The sequence below is a fragment of the Pleurodeles waltl genome, chromosome 1_2 (assembly GCF_031143425.1).
Source record: "Pleurodeles waltl isolate 20211129_DDA chromosome 1_2, aPleWal1.hap1.20221129, whole genome shotgun sequence".
Classification (NCBI taxonomy): domain Eukaryota; kingdom Metazoa; phylum Chordata; class Amphibia; order Caudata; family Salamandridae; genus Pleurodeles; species Pleurodeles waltl.
This window is the reverse complement of record NC_090437.1, coordinates 1,238,534,260-1,238,560,007: the sequence shown is the minus strand read 5'-3', so window position 1 is coordinate 1,238,560,007 and position 25,748 is coordinate 1,238,534,260. Positions and strand designations below refer to the sequence as shown.

Sequence of the window (25,748 nt, the reverse complement as noted above, 5' to 3'; positions counted from 1 at the left end):
TGCAAAGTTACTTAGTGTGAGGGCACCCTGGCACTAGCCAAGGTGCCCCCACATTGTTCAGAGCCAATTCACTGAACTTTGTGGGTGCGGGGACACCATTACACGCGTGCACTACATATAGGTCACTACCTATATGTAGCTTCACCATGGTAACTCCGAATATGGCCATGTAACATGTCTATGATCATGGAATTGCCCCCTCTATGCCATCCTGGCATTGTTGGTACAATTCCATGATCCCAGTGGTCTGTAGCACAGACCCTGGTACTGCCAGACTGCCCTTCCTGGGGTTTCTCTGCAGCTGCTGCTGCTGCCAACCCCTCAGACAGGCAGCTGCCCTCCTGGGGTCCAGCCAGGCCTGGCCCAGGATGGCAGAACAAAGAACTTCCTCTGAGAGAGGGTGTGACACCCTCTCCCTTTGGAAAATGGTGTGAAGGCAGGGGAGGAGTAGCCTCCCCCAGCCTCTGGAAATGCTTTGTTGGGCACAGATGTGCCCAATTCTGCATAAGCCAGTCTACACCGGTTCAGGGACCCCTTAGCCCCTGCTCTGGCGCGAAACTGGACAAAGGAAAGGGGAGTGACCACTCCCCTGACCTGCACCTCCCCTGGGAGGTGTCCAGAGCTCCTCCAGTGTGCTCCAGACCTCTGCCATCTTGGAAACAGAGGTGCTGCTGGCACACTGGACTGCTCTGAGTGGCCAGTGCCACCAGGTGACGTCAGAGACTCCTTGTGATAGGCTCCTTCAGGTGTTAGTAGCCTTTCCTCTCTCCTAGGTAGCCAAACCCTCTTTTCTGGCTATTTAGGGTCTCTGTCTCTGGGGAAACTTTAGATAACGAATGCATGAGCTCAGCCGAGTTCCTCTGCATCTCCCTCTTCACCTTCTGATAAGGAATCGACCGCTGACCGCGCTGGAAGCCTGCAAACCTGCAACATAGTAGCAAAGACGAGTACTGCAACTCTGTAACGCTGATCCTGCCGCCTTCTCGACTGTTTTCCTGCTTGTGCATGCTGTGGGGGTAGTCTGCCTCCTCTCTGCACCAGAAGCTCCGAAGAAATCTCCCGTGGGTCGACGGAATCTTCCCCCTGCAACCGCAGGCACCAAAAAGCTGCATTACCGGTCCCTTGGGTCTCCTCTCAGCACGACGAGCGAGGTCCCTCGAATCCAGCGACACCGTCCAAGTGACCCCCACAGTCCAGTGACTCTTCAGCCCAAGTTTGGTGGAGGTAAGTCCTTGCCTCACCTCGCTGGGCTGCATTGCTGGGAACCGCGACTTTGCAAGCTACTCCGGCCCCTGTGCACTTCCGGCGGAAATCCTTCGTGCACAGCCAAGCCTGGGTCCACGGCACTCTAACCTGCATTGCACGACTTTCTAAGTTGGTCTCCGGCGACGTGGGACTCCTTTGTGCAACTTCGGCGAGCACCGTTTCACGCATCCTCGTAGTGCCTGTTTCTGGCACGTCTCCGGGTGCTACCTGCTTCAGTGAGGGCTCTTTGTCTTGCTCGACGTCCCCTCTCTCTGCAGGTCCAATTTGCGACCTCCTGGTCCCTCCTGGGCCCCAGCAGCGTCCAAAAACGCCAAACGCACGATTTGCGTGTAGCAAGGCTTGTTGGCGTCCATCCGGCGGGAAAACACTTCTGCACGACTCTCCAAGGCGTGGGGGATCCATCCTCTAAAGGGGAAGTCTCTAGCCCTTGTCGTTCCTGCAGTATTCACAGTTCTTCAGCCTAGTAAGAGCTTCTTTGCACCAACCGCTGGCATTTCTTGGGCATCTGCCCATCTCCGAGCTGCTTGTGACTTTTGGACTTGGTCCCCTTGTTCCACAGGTACCCTCAGTCAGGAATCCATCGTTGTTGCATTGCTGATTTGTGTTTTCCTTGCATTTTCCCTCTAACACGACTATTTTGTCCTTAGGGGAACTTTAGTGCACTTTGCACTCACTTTTCAGGGTCTTGGGGAGGGTTATTTTTCTAACTCTCACTATTTTCTAATAGTCCCAGCGACCCTCTACAAGGTCACATAGGTTTGGGGTCCATTCGTGGTTCGCATTCCACTTTTGGAGTATATGGTTTGTGTTGCCCCTATCCCTATGTTTCCCCATTGCATCCTATTGTAACTATACATTGTTTGCACTGTTTTCTAAGACTATACTGCATATTTTTGCTATTGTGTATATATATCTTGTGTATATTTCCTATCCTCTCACTGAGGGTACACTCTAAGATACTTTGGCATATTGTCATAAAAATAAAGTACCTTTATTTTTAGTATAACTGTGTATTGTGTTTTCTTATGATATTGTGCATATGACACGAAGTGGTACTGTAGTAGCTTCACACGTCTCCTAGTTCAGCCTAAGCTGCTCTGCTAAGCTACCATTATCTATCAGCCTAAGCTGCTAGACACCCTATACACTAATAAGGGATAACTGGGCCTGGTGCAAGGTGCAAGTACCCCTTGGTACTCACTACAAGCCAGTCCAGCCTCCTACACATGTCCACTGTGGGTCGAACTGTGTGTGTGTGTGTGTGTGTGTGTGTGTGTGGGTGAGTGTGCGGTCGGGGCCTTTCTTATGGGATGTAAACTAGACATTACATTTTATGGTTTGTATTCTTACGCTCCAAATAACAGATTTTTGTGAGTTACATGATGTAGCTTAACTTGTTCGGTTGAGTAAACACTCTTAAAGCAATACCCACTTTGGCTGCATTGTTATAAAAAAGTAATTGAACTAATTTAATATATTTATTTTGTTTTCTAGCACGGACTGGCCGCTAAGTTCTCCAACGCCTTTTGATGTTCTTTCTATCAAATATCATGGGACCGACTCTTTAAAAGAACATGTGGAAGTGATCACTCCTTCGTCAGGGAGCTTTGGCTCTTTCTCCGCTCTACAAACTGGATCAGTGGAAAGGCTGAGTTCCCCAGTTGAATCGTCTACTACTGAAAATCTGGAATTAAACCAATCCACAGACCCAATGCTTCATCTTCAGGACAGCTTCCGTAGTGATTGTGGCAGTCCTGTCCATGGAAACGATACAGAACAGTCATATGAACATTGTCCACCCCTGGTCTCGGGTGAGAAACTGCGAGAGAGGACCTCTTCCTCCATAGTATTTGAAGACTCGGGTTGTGATAACTCCTGTAACAATCAAAACAGAGTTCATGTATTTAAACCCCATTTGAGTAATCAGTGGGTAACAAAAGAAACATGTTCCAGTGAATCCCTTGAACAAAAGTCCACATCTGAAAGCCCTATGTCTATTTCTCCTCCCAGGCCTAAAACTTTAAGCCTGGACCTGACCAAACACACTGGGGACAAAGTGAAAGTAAATTCACCCAAAGTTTACCTCTACATCCAGATGCAGCTCTGCCGAAAGGAAAACCTTAAAGACTGGATGAGTTCGCGGTGTACATTAGAGGATCGGCCACGCACGGACAGTCTGCAGATTTTCTTGCAGATTGCCGAAGCTGTTGAATTTTTGCATAGCAAAGGACTAATGCACAGGGATCTCAAGGTGTGTTTTCATTAAGGTTGTTCTATTTGTCTATTGGAAAGTATACATTCATTCATTAAGTACTTTTGAATACCTTTTATTGGTGGTATTTGTTATGAATGTCCAAGCTCAGACACCTAAAAAAAATAAGTGTGATTCATGCTTCAGTGAGTCTCAATAACCAGGTAGCATTTCTGTTCCTGTGTAATGTTTGATAGAGACAGTCACAACTCAAATTAAGGACTATCCTTAAGTGTTGCTCAGACTGCTTAACATCCTGTGTGGTGCAAATAATCCTTTCTTCTTCATTTGTTGTCTGGGTTCAGCAAGAGAGTTTTACGTTTTACGGCTGAACTACTCTGTTGGCATACTGACGTAACTACTGATGGTAAATGCATTTGTCAAGTTCCCTGAACTGTTAGTACAGATTCGAATAAAAGGTAGCAAATAGCAGACTTTAAAGCTTTTAACAATAGCTGTATGCATGGTGTAGTGCAGGGATTAAGAATTGAATTGATTGGATCTACTTGTGCCAAGTGTACTTTTCAAAACAGTGACAGCTTGATTTGTTAATGTGTAGTGGGGTTCTGTGTATTGTATAGAGAAGACAACAATTTGTGCAGATGTCTGATATTTTTGGGGGGTGGTTGTAAGGTATTCACAAAAATCTCAGAATACGCATGGAAGTCCACTAAATGTTCTTGTGGGTTATTTGGGGATTTGGCATTTCATAATAGTAAGTGTAGTGGATCTTTGCCTTCACTGTGGAAAGGTATTTCCCAGCTGAGAAACCCCTTCTCCTGCCCTCGTCTCCTCCCTCCTTAAATTTGTGAATGTTCCTTTTTCTTTCTCACCGAGTAACGCAAACTCCTGCTTTTTGCAGGATTAGTTGTAGTGTATATCCTGGGAGGGGAACACCCATCAAAACATGTGTGTGAAGCCTACATGTTTATGTTCCTCCTGTGCCTAACCACCCCACCTGTTAGTCACTTTCCTGCCCACACCACAAACCTAGCCCTGTTTAAAAGAAAAAGTTCTCAGGCATCATGCCTCCAAGACAGTGTGTGCACCTTAATACAAGTTTTGCACAAGGATCTCACAGCAGGCATGCAAAAACATTTGTTTAGTGCAGACATGGTGACAAGGCATTATCTGTTACTCCTAGCCATGTTCTTACTGAGAGTCTTCACTAGTCTGTACTAAAGATCTTAAAATGATGCTAATTGTGAATGTGTTAAGGTGTCTTGGACAGTCGTCTGAGTCTCGTTGACAGCATATGGGGTGAGTATGATTTGTATGAGGAGATATAAGCTACTAGAAAACTGCTATAGTAGCCTAAGATGTGTTGGGTCCTGACATCTGTGGTAACAGCCAGCAACTAGAGACATAACTGAAGGTTTTGTTTCAGTAACTTACTTAGTGAGGTGTAGTTAACCTGCATGTCCTCAGCTAGGAAGGTGTAAACTTAGCTTTACTTGGTACCATATGTCTTGGAAATTATTCGGTTAACTCGCCTGATTAGGTAGGTAGGACATTAGTCTTTTGATTATCCATCCTTGAATTTCATCAGTATTTTTTGGGGTTTCTTTTCAGTTCCCCATCCTTGAATCTCATCAGTATTTTTGGGGTTTCTTTTCAGTTCCTCGTTGATGTGGTGCTAGCACCTTTCGATGAAGAGTAATGTGTTTTTTGTTGCTGATGAAAACCTTTGTCTAATTTATCACCCATTCACTGTGTGTAGTATTTGTATAGTTCCCTATCAAATGAAAACACCTCTCATGTTTACTAATTCAATACAGGAATCAAAGCAATATTACATGATGAAACCAAAACACTATGTTTTCTACAGAGCACAGGGGGTTTGAGCTTCCAGTGCATAATGTGAGATGGTTTGTCATGACCAGCAATGTATGCAAGATAAAGAGGCTTTGGCCTGAAGTAAGAAGTGGAAGAGAAGAGTCACTGAAAATTAAGAGAGAGAGTATGTTATCTTAGTTTCTAAGTGGTGCAGGTATTTTTAGTTCATTGTTTAAGACTGCTAGAATTGATGGAGTCCTTCACATAGGACATTGGGGCACTGATATCGTTAAAAATCACCTCAAATTGATGTAGCACTCTTGGGCATGTTTAAACGCTCTCAGCCTGTTACTGTGTGTGGGTCTGTTTGTTTTCTGTACAACTGAGAAGCAAACCTAACAGTCTTCCAGGCTCGTGTCCTTGGGCACGTTGTTTTGGAGACACACGTGTCCTGCTCCTTCACACATGAACAGGAAGAGTGTGGGTGCCCTCTGTTTATACTCCAGTGGTCCAACTCTGAAGGAAAACCTATTAGAGACAGTGGAGTTACTAAGCTTTCTGGAGTGACTCTTCATCCATCATGCCCAGCTAGGTGCCATTCTTCTCAACTTCCACGTGACTGCTTCTGTTCCTGTAGTCAAGACAATACTGTGCTTAATAGCCATTGTAACATGTAGAAAAAGGCAGTTGCTGAGGCCGAGTCATGTAGTTCTACATTATGCTTTTATAGATTCTTTGAACTTTATCATTGCAGAAAGCAGCTAGTCTGGCAGAGAACCCTTGTGTGCAACATGCTTGACGCAGCTACAGTTCTGGTATTAACCATACCTCTAACCACCCCAAAAAGTGTCTGTGCTGAATTTTCAGCTAGGGAGATCTCTTATTGATTGGATTTTATTTGTATTTTGTGTCCTGAAAGAGGCACTTTTTATTGCCTTAGTTGGGAGTGATATTCTAAATGAGCATTTACATTGTAATTTAAGTGCCATTTCCTCTATTGCTATACCAGTCTGTCTCTGTCCATAATCCTGGAATAAAGTCTTGATGGAGTAAAGTATTCTGCGGACTAAAAGATTGTCTACTGTTTCTGGCATGGGAACTGAGTCTTCAAAAGCAGGTGAGGCAGTGATCAGAAGACTTGCACCAAGGCATTTGGATCACATGTCTGATGAAAAACTGGCCAAAGTTGTTCGAACATTATAAATGCATAATAATCTTATTCCATCCTAACATGAGGATTGCTTATAGACATTGTAACCTGAAAGGAGATAATGAGGTGAATTATGAGTTGGTTCCTCCTTCCGACCGTTAGTGAGCTTTTTGCAAACCATGGTCGAGAGAGCACACGGGCAAAAGTATGCCGTGCACTGTGGGTGTCCTCCACACGCCTTGGACAAAATATATGGTAAAAACAAATTTAAAAAAAGATTGTGCCTAGCCAGTAAAACCTTTTTTCTTGCAATTGTCTCGAAATTCAAAATATAGTTTGACTTATTACCTTGAATACCTTCAATAAATAGCTTCCTTTGACACACCATTAAAAAAATATCTTTAACTAACAAAGACGCTTAGATGTTGACAAGAGTACTGCAGCTTTATGGCTGCCTGAGATGTTTATTACTTGTGAGTGAACCTGCGTCAGCCTTTCATCCACGTCATGTAAGATTTGTGGATACATTTTTATACCTGTATGAAGTGTGAGCTCTTGACCAGCTCATCATTCTGTGCACAGTTAAGCTTTGGAATATAAGAATATCTCTACTTGTTGTCCCTGTACCAGGTCATTTCTGTGCCACTCAAATTCCATCACCTGCAACAGCCTTAATTCTCATGCCACTGCCCTCTTTGTTTGCCCAAACCTACAATACAGAAACTCTGCAGTACCAGCATTCGGTCATCTTGAGTTTTTGTACTACGTTTTTAGTAAGATTGCCTTTCTGATAAGAGACATATAGCCACAGATTCTTACCTTTGAATTTTCCCAATCTTCAGACTCGATCTGGTAGCTTCTCAGCACACTGACTTCAGTTCTTTTCTTTCCATGCCAGTTAGTGCTGTTACAGAGAAGAGCTACCCCTCTGTAGTTTTTTGACAGCCTTTTTTTTCAGTATTTCTTCAAATTCTTTTTCGAGGTTTACCTTCTGGTGTGTCGAGGATATCTTCAAGGAAGATAGGTTTTAAACAGTGTGGCACCTGCCACAGCTCCATGTTGGTTACAGACCTCCATTTGGCCTGTTTGTGGTGTCTCTGGCGCAACCACGACTCCAAGTCGTCCTCGGACTGCCGGGCCATGGCACTGCAGGCTTTGAGGGAGCAGTCCCTGGAGCTGCTAGCAGCCTGGCAGGTGATGCTGCGCGACTCCCAGGAGGTCTCGGTCCCAATAGAGCGGAAGGTCGCTGGTCGCTCAGTGAGCCCCAAGTCGTCGTCTTCCCACTTCAAGTCGTCGGTACATTCCGGAAAAAGGCATAAGAAGCACAAGAAGCAGAAGCGCGCTTCGACTTCTCCTTGTGCATTGGCCGACGCAACAACGGAGCATTGGCAATCAAGGCATGGTTCTGCAGAGCAGTTGCCAGGTTCAACTTCGCACCTCTCTGCTTATCTGTGACTATGGGCCGCATATTTGAGCAGGTCAAACCCTTTGGAGTGCCTTTGGGCCCTGCAGGGTAAGAAGGGGCCCCAGCGGGTTCCACACCAGTGGCTTTGGCCTTGGCTCCAATGGGCCTCTTTGAATCCGATCATGGATCAAGACCGGCCGAGGTCGTGCCACCGCAACCCTTCCTAATGCCGTTCCAGACGCCGATGCTCCGGCGCCAGTCACATTTGGATTCACAAATCCAACAGAGAGCCAGAACGGAGTCTGATTCCGTTGCCGACAAGACCCACGCCTGAGCCCTATTCTGAAGGGCTAGTCCTCAGGGAAAAATGGGAGGGGATCACTGGACATTTTAGAATACCAGCTACAAGGCCAGGAATTCATGGACTGGTATGAGGAACTGGTTGATGCCAGTGGACTGGATAGCTCACCAGACACTGGTTTGCTTTCTCCCTCTACCATGGCTATGGAAGAGAAGGCATCATACGCTATGGTGGTGAAGAGAGCAAGAGAGGTCCTGAACCTCGAATTAAGTTCATCAACCAGGAGCTTCCTCATCCAAACTCCTACTCTCTTGTAATAAAGCATTTACTAATTTCCTACTTTGAACCTGGCCCAAGCCCAGCACAAGGGCTCCTGTGAACAGGACAGTTGCCTGCCGCCATCGCCCCACATCTGGGACAAGTCTTTCCTCCATGAAACCCCCCCGAGAGCCTGATTGTCCAAGCCTTCACCTCCCATGACGTGTTCCCTGCTGCTCCCATGGATGGGACATCCAATTGACAGGATACCTTAGGCAAGAAGATGTCTTCTTCCACCAGCTGTCATTGAGAATCAGTGAACACAACATTGGACCGCTATTCCGACACCCTATTGGACACCGTTCCGCAAGTGCTACCACAGGTCCCGGAGGAGGCCTGGGCCATTCTCCGCCAAGCATTCAAGGATGAGAGAGAAGCAGCCATGTTCACCATTAGGTGTGGTTTGGATTCGACTGGCTCACTGGGCAGAACGTTTTCTTCAACAGTGGTTCTTTGACACCACGCCTGGATGAGAACATCTGGCTTTTCAGGGGCTGTCCAGGCGAACCTCATGGACATGCTCTTCAGTGGTACCCCTCTCTTTGTAGAAAAGGCAGACTCGCACTGGAGGCTTTCAGGACTCACGGGCTACTACCAAGTACTTGGGCCTCTCAGTGGCCCCACACCCCCAGTCTGCCTTTCATGTATACAGAAAGGACGTTCCACAGGGCCCACCCTAAGCCAGCCATGTCCTGTGCAAGCGGTGCATATCTGCCCCATAGGGCAGGTAGCCAGCGGTCTGCCACAGCCACCAACCCCTGGCATTTGCAGCCTCCATGTCCTCCTAATCTTGCTTTACAGGATCATGGGCGTCCAGTTGGTGGAAGAATCTGCCATCATCTCCACCACTGGCAGTCCATAACATCGAACATGTGGGTCTTGCAGGTTATTCAGATCGGCTACTCCCTCTCCTTCGAATCCTCCCCTTCCCCTATACCTCCAACACACGATCGGCTGACAGAGGATTCTCTAGCCTTGCTCCGCGAGGAAGTTACGGCTCTCTTGGCCAAGGGATCCATAAAGAGAGTTCTGATATCAGAAGTAGGCTGTGTTTGCTATTCTTGCTATTTTCTGATAACGTAAAAGAACACGGGTCTTCAACCTATTCTAGACCTCCGAACCCTCAATCTCTTCCTCATAAAGGAGAAATTCAGGATGCTCGCTTTGGCTCAGGTCTTGTCCGCCCTAGACCAGTGGTCCCCAACCTTTTGACCTCTGTGGACTCCCACTTTATCATTACTGGAACCCACACCGAATCATTATTTGAATCTGTGGACTCACCACTGAGTCATTAATGGAAGACAGGTACACCGGCCTACATATTGTCGATGAGTTGAAACACAACACAGTTCACAAAAAATGAAGAAATAAGCATTCATCAAACACGTACACAAATGATAACACATTTTATTTAATTTGCAAACAAATACAATAAAAAAAATAATTTTTATAGGAAGGTTGGAGATTTCCTAAATTCAATTGAAGCCACACATTGTCCATACTATAGTCTGTTTGATGCACCTGCGCTGCTCCCACAAATCAATCTGAGGATACGAATTCAATTTTTAGCCTTCAATTTCAAATTCCTTTACATTTACAGTACGATTTAACATTTTCAATTGTAAATTTAGCCACCTTATTTATATTGCACTTAATTAATCTGTTAACATTAATTAATTTTCTACACAGTCATGGACCCCCTGAGGAGGTTTCACAGGCCTGCAGGGAGACTGGGTCGTAGCATTGGACTTTCAGTACACATATTTCCATCCTGTCTGCCCAATACATTACCTGCGGTTCATGGTCGGCCACAAGCACTTTCAGTTCACTGTGCTCCCCTTTGGCCTGTCCAGTGCCCCTTGGGTGATCACCAAGGTGATGGTGGTGGTCACAACTCATCTGCAGAGATTAGGGGTGTCAGTCTTACCCCTATCTCAACTGGCTGTTGATGGCGGGCTCCCACCTCCAGAATACAGCAGACCTCCTGCATTCTCTGGGGTTCACTATAAACGTGCCAAAGTCACACCGGACTACCTCTCAGACCCTCCCTTTAATCGCAGCTGTTCTGGACACAGTGAAATTTCAGGCTAATCCTCCTAGCGAGTCAAGGAAATTCAGGCTATGATACCGATGTTTCAGCCTCTGTCCTTGGCTTCAGTGAGAATGAATCTGAAGCTTCTGGGCCTCATGGCCTCCTGCATCCTGCTAGTGACGCATGCCAGATAGCATATGCAGGCTCTGCAGTGAGACCTGAAGATCATGTGGTTGCAGCATTGGGGAATCTCTCGGACATGGTCCAGAACTCGGAGGGAACTGCAAAAGACCTGCAGTGGTGGCTAACAAACCACAGTTGGGTCAGAGGCAGACTCCTCTTCCTCCCAAATTAGATCTCACAGTAGTAACACATGTGTCACTCCTGGGATGGGGTGGCCATCTGGGAGAGGTGGAGATCAAAGGTATCTGGACTCCGGCTGAATCAAGACTCCACATCAACTTGCTGGAGGTCAGAGCAATCCGACTGGTGTTGAAAGCCTTCTTATCCTGCATCAAGGGAAAGCTAGTGCAGGTGTTCATGGACAAACCTACCACCATGTGGTACTGCGACAAACAGGGCGGACTGAGGTCGTGGACCCTTTGTCAAGAGGCCCGCGTCTCTGGACATAGCTGGAACAGCACGTCATATCCCTAATATATCAACACCTGGCAAGTTCTCTAAATGCCAGGGATGGCAAACTCATCATCAATGTCTAGCGGATCACAAGTGGCATCGCCATCCAGGGTGGGGGCGCAAGATCTCTTTCAGCAGTAGGGAAAGCCTTGGTTAGATCTGTTCGCCTCTGAAGAGAACACAATGTTAGCAATTTTACGTGCTGGAGTTCCCAAGCCGTCTACCGCTTGAAAACGCTTTTCATCTTGAATGGAACTCAGGCCTCCTGTACTCTGTCTCACCCATTCCACTCGTGTCCAGAGTTCTCAAGAAGATCAGGACCAACCAGGCCCAAGTAATCCTTGTGGCTCCGGACTGGGCATGGATAGTCTGGTATCCCAAGCTTCTGTACTTGAGCGTTCGACCCTCTGATCAGGCCGCCCCTTCAGGATGATCTTCTGTTGCAGCTGCATGGCAGGGTCCTCCACCTGAACCTATCAACTCCCGCCTTCTAGTTTGGAGATTGAGAGGCAATAATTGACAGCTTTCAGCCTTTCTCTTGACGTTTGTAATGTCATTCTGGCTGCCAGGCGTTCTTCTACCAAGACTGTATAGCCTGCCAATAGAAGAAATTTCTAAATCACTGTACAGAAAAGTCTATCAACCCTCTTTCTACCTCTCTTTCTGATGTTATTCTCTTTATTCTCACCCTTGCTCAGCAGGACTCTACTCTCGGTACTCATAAGGGTTACCTTTCTGCTCTGTCTTCCTTCTTGCAGCTGCCTGACCAGCCCTCTTTATTTATGTCCCCTATTGTAAATAGATTCCTAAAAGGACTTGTGCATATGTTTCCCCCTTCACCCTTCATGATGCCACAGTAAGATGTTAATTTGATTCTCACTTTCTTGATGTGTGCTCCTTTCAAGCCTCTTCATAATTGTCCCCTCTGGCTGCTCACCATCAAGACAGCCTTTCTGAGACAATAGTGTCTGCATGGAGGGTGAGTGCGCTGCAGACTTTGTCATCCAAGACTCCATTCCTGTCTATTTTCCCAGACAAACTGCTGCTTCGCACTAGAGCATCTTTCCTCCCAAAAGTGGTGACATCATTTTGTGTGGGCCAATTTGTCACCTTGCCCACTTTCTGTGCTCCTCCACATCCCTCCAAAGAAGAGGAGCGACTCCGTATGGACCTAAAAAGAGCGTTGTTTTTCTACATTGATTGCACAAAAGAGTTCTGGTTGGCTAACCAACTCTTCGTGGACTAAGGATTCTTGGCTAGATGTTATCTACCAGATAATGCATTACCGAAAGTAAGTTACTTGTTCTTTGTGTTTACCCTAAATGCAGTAGCCTGTCTGACTCCCTTCCAGTCAATCCCTTTCTGAAATTAAGGTGCTCAGGTGCCCAGCACCTAACATGAGCTTTTGCATTTTGGGTAGTTCCTCACTAATACATTGAATGTGTTTTTTTCCAGCCTTCCAATATATTTTTCACAATAGATGATATTGTAAAGGTTGGGGATTTTGGCCTTGTGACTGCTATGGACCAAGATGAAGATGACGAGACTGTCCTTACACCAATGCCCGCTTATGCTCGGCACACTGGACAAGTGGGAACAAAACTTTATATGAGCCCTGAACAGGTAAACTTTGCACAACTGTTAAGTAGTGATCTTATGTATTTTGCATGGCTGAATTCTGCCTGTTATAAAAGTGCATAATATCTAAAACCATTGTTGGAGCATGACAGAGCGCAGAGATGTAGCACAGGTGCTTTCAGCTTTTACATTAATTAATGAATCAGTCAGATTCCTCTTGCCCACACCAGTTCTAAGTCAGCTGCTAGGTGCCGGCAGAGGCAGAAATGTGGCTCACGCCTTGGGGAGGGGAGCATGGCGAGGCGATCAATAGGAAGGGCCTGACCTGTGTCCGGAGTTGAGCTTGTAAACACTTGCATTTTACGTACTGAAATTGAGAACGAAAGGAAAAATACCAGGGACATATTTGAATTTTTTAGAAGATAGTTTTAAGTATGCTTGCAAAAAATTGTGAGTTATTTTCAGGTTTTAAAATGTTACTTTTATAGTGTTTTAGCTATCAAATGATTTTCGTTTGTGGGAAATAGACTTGTACCAACCATGCCAGCTCTATTATGTGTCTTTGTGGGTCACGACCAAAAATATCCACATGAAAAACACAAGCTTACTTTGTCATGGCTTCTGGTCACGTGCAAAAATCTTTCTTCACAATTTGTTTTCCAGTCTTATTCTGAGGGAGTAAAAGCACATTTTGAAATGTTAGGGTGTCCTCTGCGCATACATGTAGATGTCTGGGGTAGCACTTTATTGATTTGCATGGTACCTCCTGGCAGCCTTTATTGTCATTTTCATTTATTTTTTTATTGTATGTTTTATTCCAGTTGTCGTGGTCCAGCCAAAGTCAGAAAGGTTGTGTATGTGAAGGTTACAAGCCTCAATTGCTGAACCTAAAATAGAATAAAAAAGAGCAGAGCTGCTTCAAAGATGCGTCCCTGCACTCAACTAGAGCAGAACCTGGTGGGAGAGAATAGATAAAATCTTACTGGAAAATAAAAGTTTTCAATTTCTTCCTAAACTCTGATATCGTCTGAGACTTCTGCATGGCTAGAGGGAGGCTATTCCACAGTTTTGATGCTAGAAAAGCAAAGGATATCCGGCCCTTTCTGGCTTTATGTGTTTTTGGAACTTGTAGTAACAGATGGCAATTAGATCTGAGCGCTCTAGATTGATAATATGACTCAAGTCTGTTCCTTTTTTTAAAAAAAGGGCCAGTTTGATAAAAATCTCTATAAGCAAGGACTAAAGCCTTGAATTCCATTTGTTTAGACACCGGAAGCCAGTACAGCTGTTTCAAATAAGAAGTAACTTAAAATCAGTCTTGCAGCAGCCTTTTGAATGATCTGTGGTCTATAAATCCAATGCGCTGAGAGTATTAAATACAGGATGGTGACATATTCCAGCCTTGATGTAACTATTGAGTGAACAGTGATTTTTCGGGTTTTATTCAGAACTAATTAAATAATTTTTTGTTTTTCCAAAGATTTAGGATTTGTAAAATAGACCAATGACTGATTTTTGAATATGTGGTGAAAATTATAAATTGGTATAAAATGTATTTCCAATGTTTCTTGGAAAACAAGGTGTCTTTGGAGCAGACCGTAATTCCCATTTTGTAACTTCAGGAGGGGTCTTTGCTCCAGAAAATAGAATTTCAGAGTTTTGCATTTCATGGCCATTTGCTTTAATACATCAATTAAGCACTGTTTACATTTTGATATCCAATGTGAAAATATTGGTGCATGCCTCAGAGATATGAATTGATAGCTTCTTTGGTTTCCCTCCACCGTTAAGCATCTGATTTTCTGTCTTCGATCCTTCTCAAAGTACACTTTTCATTAACTTGATTTATTTTATTCTTTTAGATTTATGGACAAAGTTACTCCCACAAAGTGGATATCTTTTCCTTGGGGCTGATTTTGTTTGAACTTTTGTATCCATTCAGCACTCAAATGGAGCGGATTAGAGTAAGTGTGCGATTTCGCCTACATTCACCTTAAAATCTGGCTAAGAACACTTTTATATGTGCAGTATCTGCTTTAGACTGATCAATCCTACTGGTTCATTGTCCATTCATTCTGGTGAAGAGCCTTGACCACAACCAGTCTTTTCTGAGATATGGGCTTTTAAGTTAGGAAATCCTTGTGCGAGTTGGCCCACTACTACATCTGCCCCATTTTAATAACTGAGCCTTTATTTGGGTCTTCAACAAATCTCAGTCCTTAGAGGTCTCTCACTACAAGCTCGCTGTTACCCACTAGGGACTATACTGAGAGTCTTGACATGCTAAAGTAGTCATTCAGTCTTTTCTTAGATAGAAATCTTTTTTTTCTCTCAGTCAAGGGTATTCAGCCAAAGCTTTTTTGACTGAAAATGCTGTCTCTTTCTTCGGCCTTGTGAACTGTCCTCATCCAGAGACAATTGAAAGAGAAGGCAACACTTACTGTAGCCAGCCTGCTATTTCGTATCCAGTTTCCTTTCCCATACTGTGAATTGACCGAACCACTTTTGCAAATAATAGAGGAACCCTAAAGAGTCCCCACAATAACCAAAAGCTCACAAATGTTGTCTCACAGGATAACATTGTCTAACTATCTCCAGTGTAATAGAAAGTCTAGTGTATAGACATTTTAAAATATTTGAGAATCCCTGTCTTTGCTACAGAAAATTCTAACACCTCATGAGGTTCATTATGTGTCATCATTATAACTGTTTTCTTTAACTTTACTATTTATAAAAAATAATAGTCCATTTCAGCCTTATAGCATTATTGAGTATTTTGTAGTTTGACTGAGTTTCTAACTCTTACCACTTCCTAGAGTAAGCCCTGTATTCAAAGTGAGTACCTTTGTTTTCCAGTTTGAGTGTGGTATATTGGTGGCTCTGCGACACCAGTGTTAAATAACTGTACTCGCACTGTATACTGCTTGGTAATATTGGTGGCTCTGGGGTGTATGGGTTTGCCATGCAGTCCTTAATAAGTTGTAGAGTTGTTTGTTGTTAACATATAGCACAGCACTCTTAATCTGGTAGAGTTCACCTCTTTCTCCTGGTTTCCAAAATCGTGTTGTAATATTATGTGAATGTGTTTAGCTGTTGCTGTAAATCTAAAGTGGTGACTTGGATGAACAAAGTGCTGTATGTCTGCTGGTGGGGTGGGGGTCGGGATTTATGTCCCTTCTCAGCAGCATGCTGTGAAATTAAATGCTGATGCAGTTCTTGGTGGTCAGTCAGGTTGTTATGATGTGTTTGCGTCTTCTGTTGCATCTTCAGTCATTATATATACATCCATACAGCTCAAGATGACAACTTTGAATTGTCTTTCAGCGTTGCTGTTTTCATTGAATGCTTTGCATTAACAAGTGTTTTATGTTTATTTTAGATATTAACTGATGTGAGGAATTTGCAATTTCCACTACTCTTCACTAAACAGTATGTTCAAGAGGTAACTACTATTTAACAATGGGCGCACCAACAAAAACATTACTACAATTTCCTTGTAGAAAAACACGTGACCAGTCTGCATTAGAAATATGTTGCTTTGCAAATGCTCTCGTCTATTGAGTGTTTTTAATTATTTTGTGTTTGGTGTAAAGTGTTGATAATAGTTGATAATTGTACAGAACAGTTACTGGATATCATGTCATTGCTATGATTTCTTGCACTCACTTTATTTCTGTTTTGTGATCTAAGGGAGAGAAGAAACCCTTTTGCGTCATTCCTAATTTGTGCCCTCTGTGCAGTTTTAAGAAACAAATAGCTGAAAACGAATTGTTTTTTCCAAAATGTTGCCTTTTATAGTATTTATTATGTTGATTTCATTGCAGAGCATGTTTTTGTAGCTTGCGTGTATCAGTAGCAAGTAACACTAACCAGTATCATTGCAATATTCCTTTAATAGCAAAAAAACCAGAGAGGCTAGAGATTTGCAGCTCAAATGATGTGTAAAACGTACTATCTGTAAGTTTTAACAGTCCATCAGCATCCTCTTGTGATCTGCGGAACACCTAAAGATGTTCAGTACAACAATACTTCGGGCATCTTGAAGAGAAAGTGGAAGGACTTTGAGTATTGTTGATGAAAACTGAGCTTTAAAAGGCTAGAGAAGAATGTTTATAAGTTCAGAACTGAGCTATGAAGGTATAGAGAATATTTATGGATTTTTTTCTGCCACTAGTGGCATATTAAAAAAAAAAAAAAGCTTGACTAAAAATAAATCCTACCTCTACTTAACAGAAGAAATGTCGCCTACTGTTAGACTCCTTTACTTGCCATACTATCTTTGAAATGAGTTGTTGCACATTTGCGATTACCAGTTCAGCTCGTTTTCACTGCATGTAAAGCATACACTACTAATCCGAGATAAAACGGGTGTATGTAGAGGTTTTATTCAACTTTTTCACCCTTAAGCTTTCCTCTAAGATGCCGCCCGAGTCGGGGGTTCTGGGAGGGGTAATTGCTGCCAGTTCAGCTCCAGAAAAAGTGCTTGGTTCAGACTGAAAGTAAAACGTGTGGAACCAAAGGAGTATGAGAGTGCCTGTTCTCCTTATGACCGAGAGGATCATGCAGTGAAGGGTGAAATAAGTTGCTGACACATCAAAACCCCTTATGGGCAGCACCTCCAGAGAGGGACTGAGCAAAGAAGGGTTGCTGGCTTTCTGGAAATCTACTGTTGGTAGCTGCATGGAGAGTTACTTCAAAGTTTCCTGGTTTTTAGTTTCTTTGAGTCGGTGCAGCTAAGGGAATATTCCCAGCCGATGAGCTTGCCATCTGTTTATCTGAATGATCTGGGAAGAGTACTCTCAAACTCTTAAGTTCTCCACTGAGGACTGCAGAAGAGGGTTCGGCCATTGACTTTGGGTAGTCCTCTCTACTACCACCACCTCTCCTATAGTTAACGCCCTCTTGGTTCTGTCCAGTTTAGTGGTCGGGCTTCCATACAGTGGAGGCGTCGTTGAAAAGAGCTAAATCCTACTTCCTTCCTCCATTTCTCATACACCACCACAGTCAATTACGAGTACTCGGAAGAAAGTTTAATGACTTGCACTTGTAATAAGGCAGACGAGAGATCTGTCACATGTGTGATGGTGTATCCATCCGCCAAATTCTAAACGAAGCTCCAAGATCTTTAATTTGTTTGGGATTACTGCATATTCCTTTGTGGGAGCATGTGGGACCTTTGGACCCTGGGCAAATATTTCTATCTATTTCTATCAAGCAATGACTGTAGTTTTTTCTGCATGGGAGGGTAAAGGAGCACTCCAGCTTGAAGTAAAGGAAGGGGGAACTCCTTTGAGCCGTGTTACCAAACTGAGGAAAACCATTTACCTGAAAATAATTGAGAAAATATAATGAACAACGTTTAATTGTGCAATATAGAGAAACAGATAAAGGGAAGAGTTCTTTCCTAATCAACTAGTTACTCATGAAATCAAATTGGTGTGATATCTATCTATATATTCACTTAAAAAAACAAAGATTACATGAGAGTTATAGTTAGGCTCGCATTTCAAATGTACAAAATTAAAGAAATTCAGCAGTTATAGTTACCTGAGCTAACTATAACTTGCGCCAGCGTAATGTGCTACTAATGACCTCACATATTACATCACTCATTACATAGGGTAGTGACATCACTAATGACATCTCAAATGACATCAATGATGACATCATCCACTGAACCACTCACGCCAACTCATACCCCCATACAAACTCTCATACATCCAGACACAACTTCTCATATACGCCTTCACAGACCCATAAAACTACTGACACACACCCACTCACTCAATCACACAGCCACTGACACAACCACTAACCCATACAGCAGTAACTCAGCTATTCAAACACTCATACAGCTACTCACATACCCGCTAACAGACCCATACAGCCACCCGCACACCCACTCACCCATACAACCACTCACACAGTCAGTCACTGACCCAACCACTCACTGATAGTCACTTACACACCGAGTCACTCATCCATACAACCACTCACACACCCACTCACCAATGCAGCCACTCACTCACTGATACAGCCACTCACACATCCAGTCACTCTCCAGTACAGTCATTGACAGCCACTCACTCATGCATAGAGCAACCATCCACTCATACACCCGCTCACTCACCCATACAGTCACTCACTGATACAGTCACTGACACACCCAGTCACTAACCCATAAAAGCACTTACATACCCACCCACTCAGTCATCCGTACAGCCACTCACACATCCACTCAGTCAACCAGTGCAGCCCCTTACACAGCCTTTGCTCACCTATACAGGTATTTACACATCACTGCACTCTCCTCTGCAGCAGCCGAATCAACCACTCATTCACCCATAGACCCAGTCACAAATCCATACCATCACTTACACTTACCAGATGATGTCTTCAGTGATGTCATTTGAGATGTTATCAATAATGTCAGTGACCAGATCATCAGTGATGTAATATGTGAGGTCATAGGCAGAGCATTACCGAGGCTCAAGTTATAGTTAGCTCAGGTTAACGACAACTGCTGAATTTATATAGTTTTCTACATACGAAATGTGAACCTAACTATAATGTCCCTGTAACCTCTATTTTTTCAGTGAATTTCTAAGGTTTTTTTTTTAATTCTGTTACCTAACTATAACTTCCCTGTAACATTTATTTTTTTTCATGTACTTTCTAAGGCTTTTTAATTCGTTTCCCTAACTATAACGTCCCTGTAACCTTTGTTTTTTTCCCAGTGAAAATATATGTGTGTGTATATATTTATATATATATTTATTTATTTTTAGGAAATATAATTTTTTTAAAACAAAGGTTACAGGGACCTTATAGTTAGGTTGACGTTGTACCCATTCAAAGCCATAGCAATTGAGCAGCTATAGTTCTATTTATAGTTATACTTACATTAAGGAACACTCCCACAAAGTTACTTTCCAGCACGAGTTCTAGTTTCTTCAGATAACTACAACTATAAGTGCTGAATTTCTATGGTTTTGTATGGGTAAAACGTCAACCTAACTATAACGTTCCTGTAACCTTTGTATTTTCGGTGAATTTCCATGTTTATTTTTTAACACACACGTTAATATTAGTGTGAGGTTGCGGCAAACCAGTCAGGGCCTTGATTTTCCCTAGGATCCGAGGAGGATCCTCAAATCTGCAGATCGGCTGGGGGTAGGGAGGGCGCATTTTTTTGTCCCTGAGGGGGTCACTAAGGGACCCCTCCGTGTGTCCTATGGGGTCAGAATACCCGTATCCTGACCCCTTTTAGGTTTTTACGCTGTTACTAACCCCTCCCTCCCTCATCCTTCCACCAGGGAGTGCCAGAAACAAAATGGTGGTAGTAACGTTTCTGTCAGGTTGCAGACAGCCAGTTAGGGCCTTGCTTTTCCCTCAAATCCACGGAGGATCTGAGGAGGAGCGAAGGAGAATCTGTGTCCGTATATATACAACTGAACTGATTTACACTAAATCAAAAAAAGGTTGCTTCCTGGACCAAGAGCTAGTTTGCTGCCAAATTTGGTGTAAATCCATCCAGTGGTTTGGCCGCTCTTCCTGTTCAAAATCCCTATGGAATTTAACATAGAGAACACAAGTTTTGAGACCCCCTCCCCCTTTTTTTTGGTCCAGTTTAATCGATCAACCCAAAACTTTCCAGATAGCAGCTGACCTGAGCATTGTTGTTTTTTGGAAACATTTTGTGATGATTTGTCTACGGCGCCAAAGATATAGGGAAGTAAAAAAAAAAAAAAAAAAAAAAAAAAAAATATATATATATATATATATATATATATATATATATATATATATATTTTCCTATATTAACTATATCCTAAATATAACTACCTAGTAGCCACCGCCACAAGCTAATATATATATCCAGTTTTTCTTTTAAGAGTGCTATTTGCAGTGTTAACTATATAAAATGAGGGCTAAATTTCGAGCATTTATGGAAATTATTTGATTGTTGGATTATGTAATGTGTAAATAATGCAGGCATTAGTTTGAGAATGTGCGATAAACTAGAGTAAAATAATTTTTAAAATGCATCTTTGCGATACATAATATTTTTTCATTACTTTAGTTTCATAGCTGTAGAGTGGTTTTAAATGTTACCACTAGATGGCAGCTTCGTGACGTACGGTGTTTTTAAAATACTATACAAACTAGCTGATGTGTAAGAAAGCTTTGAGAGTCTGCATAACCTTACTATATTTTTACCCTCAGTGTTGCCACTTGTTAAGGGACAATGCACACACAATGTGAGACTGAATGACAGGGTCATAATATCGGAAAAAGCCAATCGACAAAAGGGTTAAAAAATCTGTGATTACCAAACAGTAAAGATGATATGGTTTCATTCCAAATCCACCAAAGGTGCAACAGATTAGATCTAAGGTTGAAAGTTATCGTCATCATGTAGGACCATTATGTAAGAGTGGGTAATTTTAGATCTCACACCATATATATATATATATATATATATATATATATATATATATATATATATATATATACACACACACACACGTTGTTTTTGGTTCAGTAGTCTATTGCCTATGCATCACGCATTGATTTGTCACTTGTAGTTGTTTATACAATAGCTGATGCTTTTTTGACCAGGGAGTAGATTCACAAGAGTTTGTTTCGCACACTTAGTAAATCGCAGTGGGTCATGGCTTTTGAATCCAGAGATTGTTATTGTAGTGAATAAACAGGTAGGGTGTTTGTTATTGGGTTGCTGGCCTAAAGTTCATTGAATAATGCATGCATCTGTTTTTTTTTGTTTTTTTAGCACAACATTGTAAAGCACATGCTCTCTGCGACACCCAGCGAGAGACCCGAGGCCGTGGACATCATCGATAGCCCTTTGTTCGAAGACCTGGAGCTGCCAGGCAAGCTGGTGCTGAGGCAGCGCTCCAGGACTCTGAGTTCATCCGGAAGCAAGCACGCAAGACAGCCCAGCAAATGAAGCAAAGGGACATCCTGATATATTTCTATACATATGTAGTCTTCCATACCATCACTCCCCCAACCTGCTGTACATCCTGAGCAATTGGCGCTTTATTAATACCTTTTTTCTATATACTTTTTAGTTATATAGCCGCTGAAAGGGGTACTGGAAACTCAAATTAACCTAGCCCATCAGTTAAAAATGAGAAATGGACATAGGCCTTAACTGGGTTTTTGTGTAATATGAAGTCTTTATAATTAGGTTGAAGGCTTAAGTCCTTTGCTCCTCTGAAATAGCTTTCCACCGATTTCCTGCTCACTTGCTAAGTCTACCGGTGTTATTCCTCGCGCTTTGATTTGTTTATTTACTGGGTTAGGTTGATGTGGCAGATTATAAACCGTGGATGCGCAGTTTGGTGGTAACTGAGCAGTGGCTGTGGCTGCAGTTGTTACCATCCCATTCTAGGCTGCAGGTGGATTTGGGACAGGTCCCGACCCCCCTTTTAGGAATCAGCACTGCTTTGCCCACTCGTGAAAGGCTTTGTTCATTATACAAAATCCCTTTTTGTTCGCAAATCCTGTGAACCGGTGGTGGTGTTCACAAAAGGGCTTACTACTCTCACGCTGTTACAAGTTGACCTTAGAAGTCCGCGTTACAAGAGATTGTTTATTGCAGCCATGGACTTTTAAACACCTTTGTAATCTGCTACTCACTTCAGTAGGCTCAGCTACCCACAAGTACAAAACTGCATCCGTTTGTCAAATGAAAGCAAGGACTGGAGCGTGGTGTCTGTTGCCGGGGAGGTCTCGCCTAACTGTGCCTGTCAAGTCACAAATATTAGGAGGCCGAGTCTGACTCTTGGATGGCAGATTTTGCACGCAAGCTCACACTGTTTCAAAGCCCTGCTGTGTTCTCCAGGAAACTCATTGTCATTGGTAACTGGCTGATCATGCATTTAAACTATCCTAATCAAAATTGTAGATGTTTCAGAAAATCGAGACAAAGTGATATCTCATTTATTGTTCGCTTTTTGCAGAAATCCTATTCTTCTATGATGTTAGTAGTTATGGACTTGAGTTAAAGATATGGAGCCAGTCCTTCGTTCTGGGGCGCCTTTTATCCAGAATGGTGTGATCCGCGCCGTCATTTTATTTCCCCTGTCTGATTTCCCTCATCCGCGGAAACTTAGAACACTTACAAACGCATCACATTACTAAGCTATATATAAAAACCTGAGTTGACTATTATGTACCCTCAGCATGTGATTGGCTTAAGAAGCAGGTCTACTACCATATGAAATAATGGGCTAAGGAAAATTAATTGTCTGCTAACACAATTTTCAAACAAGTCAAGGCCTCCTTTCGCAGTGTGCTGGCGTCACATTTCTGGAGCAGTGTTTGCCAGACTTCATGTGCTCCAATGTAGTAAAGAGCATATCCACACTCCCGGACCATTTATACTGTAATATCACCTGTCTCGAGCTCAGTTGACGCTTAATAGAACAGAGTAGCGGCTTTCAGGATCCCTGCAAGCCCGCTCTGTAAAAGGCATCCCTGTGTTAACTCAAGTCCAAGAAAGGTGTCTTTCTGCTTTACATGTCGATACCCAACTTTAGCTACATATCTTACTCGTGTCAATAGTAGAACATGGAAAACTGAGTCCACAAAATCAAAGATGGAGAATTTGTGCAATCTTAAATTTATTGGCATTTTTTTGTGTGTACCAATTTATGGACGGTTACATCATGGTGCATTTTATCAGCTTTTTTCCGTTCTCTGTTAAGTTGTTTACATGTTGTTTCATATTTTGTTCCAGTTATTTGTGTTAACTCTCTGTGAATAGCACTGGCCTACTGGGCTGTTGCAGGTTGTTAATGATTACAAAGAATCATATGTAAATAGGTTTATAATATTTTTGTAGCTAGGACACTTCGAGGTGAGTTCAGTGCTATTCTAGAGCGGTTATAAATGAAGGAAGGTTCTCTTCGGACAGGTTGCTATAAAATTTCAGTTTTTGTTGATGGCGTTTACCATAAAATCATGCACTATCTTCATACATTTTTGATTATCAACTGTGTCATTAAAGTCAAAGAGCCTATTTCCGTAGTTTTCATTTAAAAACAATTGGACTTACTGGGCTTTTCTTCACTGTAGAAAGTTCTAAGAAATGTTATGTTTTGCAATAACCGTTTCAAATGTATAAACACATTGAAGCTTTAGTAAGTTAAAAGTTATTTGAGAGATGAGAGAAATGTGAAGCACACAATGAAAACATTTCAAGGCTGGAATGATCGAATCTAAATGTATATCAAGTCATAAGTGTCTTACATGATTTTGTAGCTTTGTACCTAAAAAAGATACGATGATTACGGGCACTCTACATTAAGCATAAGAAATTTAACCAATGCCTAATTGACCTGTAAATATGTTCATTTTTATTTATATCGAGGCAGAATCAATCCTTTTGGGTTGGTGGTGTACAGCACTTTTTACAAAGAAATCATCAAGTGCATTATATATTTGTGACTTCTTTCAAGTCTAAATAAAACTTTTTTTTAATTTATTTAAAGGTCCTTCTCATTTTTTACTTCACCAAGTTGTTGCGTGGCCATTGGTTTGCAACAGTTTGTTTTTAATGTAATTTGCTTCTTATTGTTGTGCTCCGTTGTCTGCAGAACTTCTGTTACTGGTGGTGAAAGATCAACAAAACTAGCTGGAAGCATACCAAAAGCTGGTGCATGCCTATCCCTTTCACTTGCCCAAATCGGTGCTTAATTTGAGCCGGTGATTTCCGGTGAGGAGCTCCGGCACTTATTTTTGAGGGCCGGCACTTCGTTTTCCGCCTCAAGCATTTAGTGTGAGCAAAATACACATATGGGAAAGACGGAGGAAGAGAAAAACGAAACAACTTCACAAAAGGAGAAAGCAGAAAGTTGCAAGAGTGAGCTGAAGGGGCAGGGTGGCTGTAACTTGATTAAAGAGGCTTTGAGATGGCTCGCACATTTAAATGCAGCAGTCGTGTTTAAAAAAAAAAAAAAAAAAAAAAGAGCTTTGGGCACTGGCACTTTTTTATTTACAAATTAAGCACTGACCCAAAATGCACATCCGCCTTACATTCTGTGCAGAGCTCCCACCTGGTGCATCTTAAAAGCAGTGCATTCAGATTTAAATTCATGTATCTGTTGCCTAACATATTCTCCTGCTTTCTCCTGCATGGCAAAATATCTGAGTAAGTAGGATGCAGATTCTGCCACAAAAAATCGTCATTCTAAAAGCTAGAACCCTAAAGCAAGCCTTCTCTGGAAATACTCCTAGATTCAGGACAGCCACTCCTCAGGCCAGTTAGACGGAACCTCCCATGTGAACTTCGAGAGGTTAAATCCCTACTCTTTATGCAAAATGTCCTTTATATTTTACTGTCCTGTTACACCGTGAATATCCGTGGGACACCTCCCCAGATATTCCCATGTAAATCGTTCTGCTGTGTTTGAGGGTTTGGTTCACGTTATGTGAAACTGTGCAGTACGGGCAGGAGTCGGCTGTGAAGGAAGTGTCTTTTAATGTATTTGTTTTTTGTTAGAAATGGGGTCTTTGGTTGTCAGCCAGGTTACAACCGTCCAAGCAAGGACTCTCACTCTAGTCAGGGTAAGTCGCACACAATCCAAATTATCCTGTGCCCACCCTCTGGTAGCTTGGCACTGAGCAGTCGGGCTTAACTTAGAAGACAATGTGTAAAGTATTTGTGCAATAAATCATGCAATAACACAGTATAGCACCACAAAAATACACCACACAGTGTTTAGAAAAATATGTATTATTTATCTGATAAGATGCAGGTCAAAACAATTAAAATGCAATAAGTATATGTTGAGATATCACTGAAAAAGTGATATAAAGTGTCTTTAGTCTTGTTAAAGCAATAAATGTCTCTTTCAAGCACAAAGGACCTGGTTTGCGTTCAAAATCTCTGCAAAGAACCGCTGAGGAGATGCGTGTAAAACAAGGGGGTGTGCGTCGATTTCTCATGCCACACATGGCGATGCGTCGTTTAGTTTTCACGCAGGGACGGGTGTGTGTCGATTT

At 42.7% G+C, this 25,748-nt stretch overlaps 1 protein-coding gene across 1 annotated transcript in view; it reads left to right on the top strand.

Annotated features, from left to right (window-relative positions):
• The window catches only part of EIF2AK3 (eukaryotic translation initiation factor 2 alpha kinase 3), a 146,446-nt gene extending 122,218 nt beyond the window's left edge, over window positions 1-24,228 (top strand). The window contains exons 13-17 of the mRNA XM_069204578.1: window positions 2,761-3,517; window positions 12,591-12,758; window positions 14,576-14,677; window positions 16,093-16,155; window positions 21,508-24,228. Of these exons, the coding sequence (XP_069060679.1) occupies window positions 2,761-3,517; window positions 12,591-12,758; window positions 14,576-14,677; window positions 16,093-16,155; window positions 21,508-21,684 (1,267 nt within the window). The 3' untranslated portion in view covers window positions 21,685-24,228. The remainder of the gene's footprint in view (window positions 1-2,760; window positions 3,518-12,590; window positions 12,759-14,575; window positions 14,678-16,092; window positions 16,156-21,507) is intronic.
• Window positions 24,229-25,748: the final 1,520 nt, after the last annotated feature.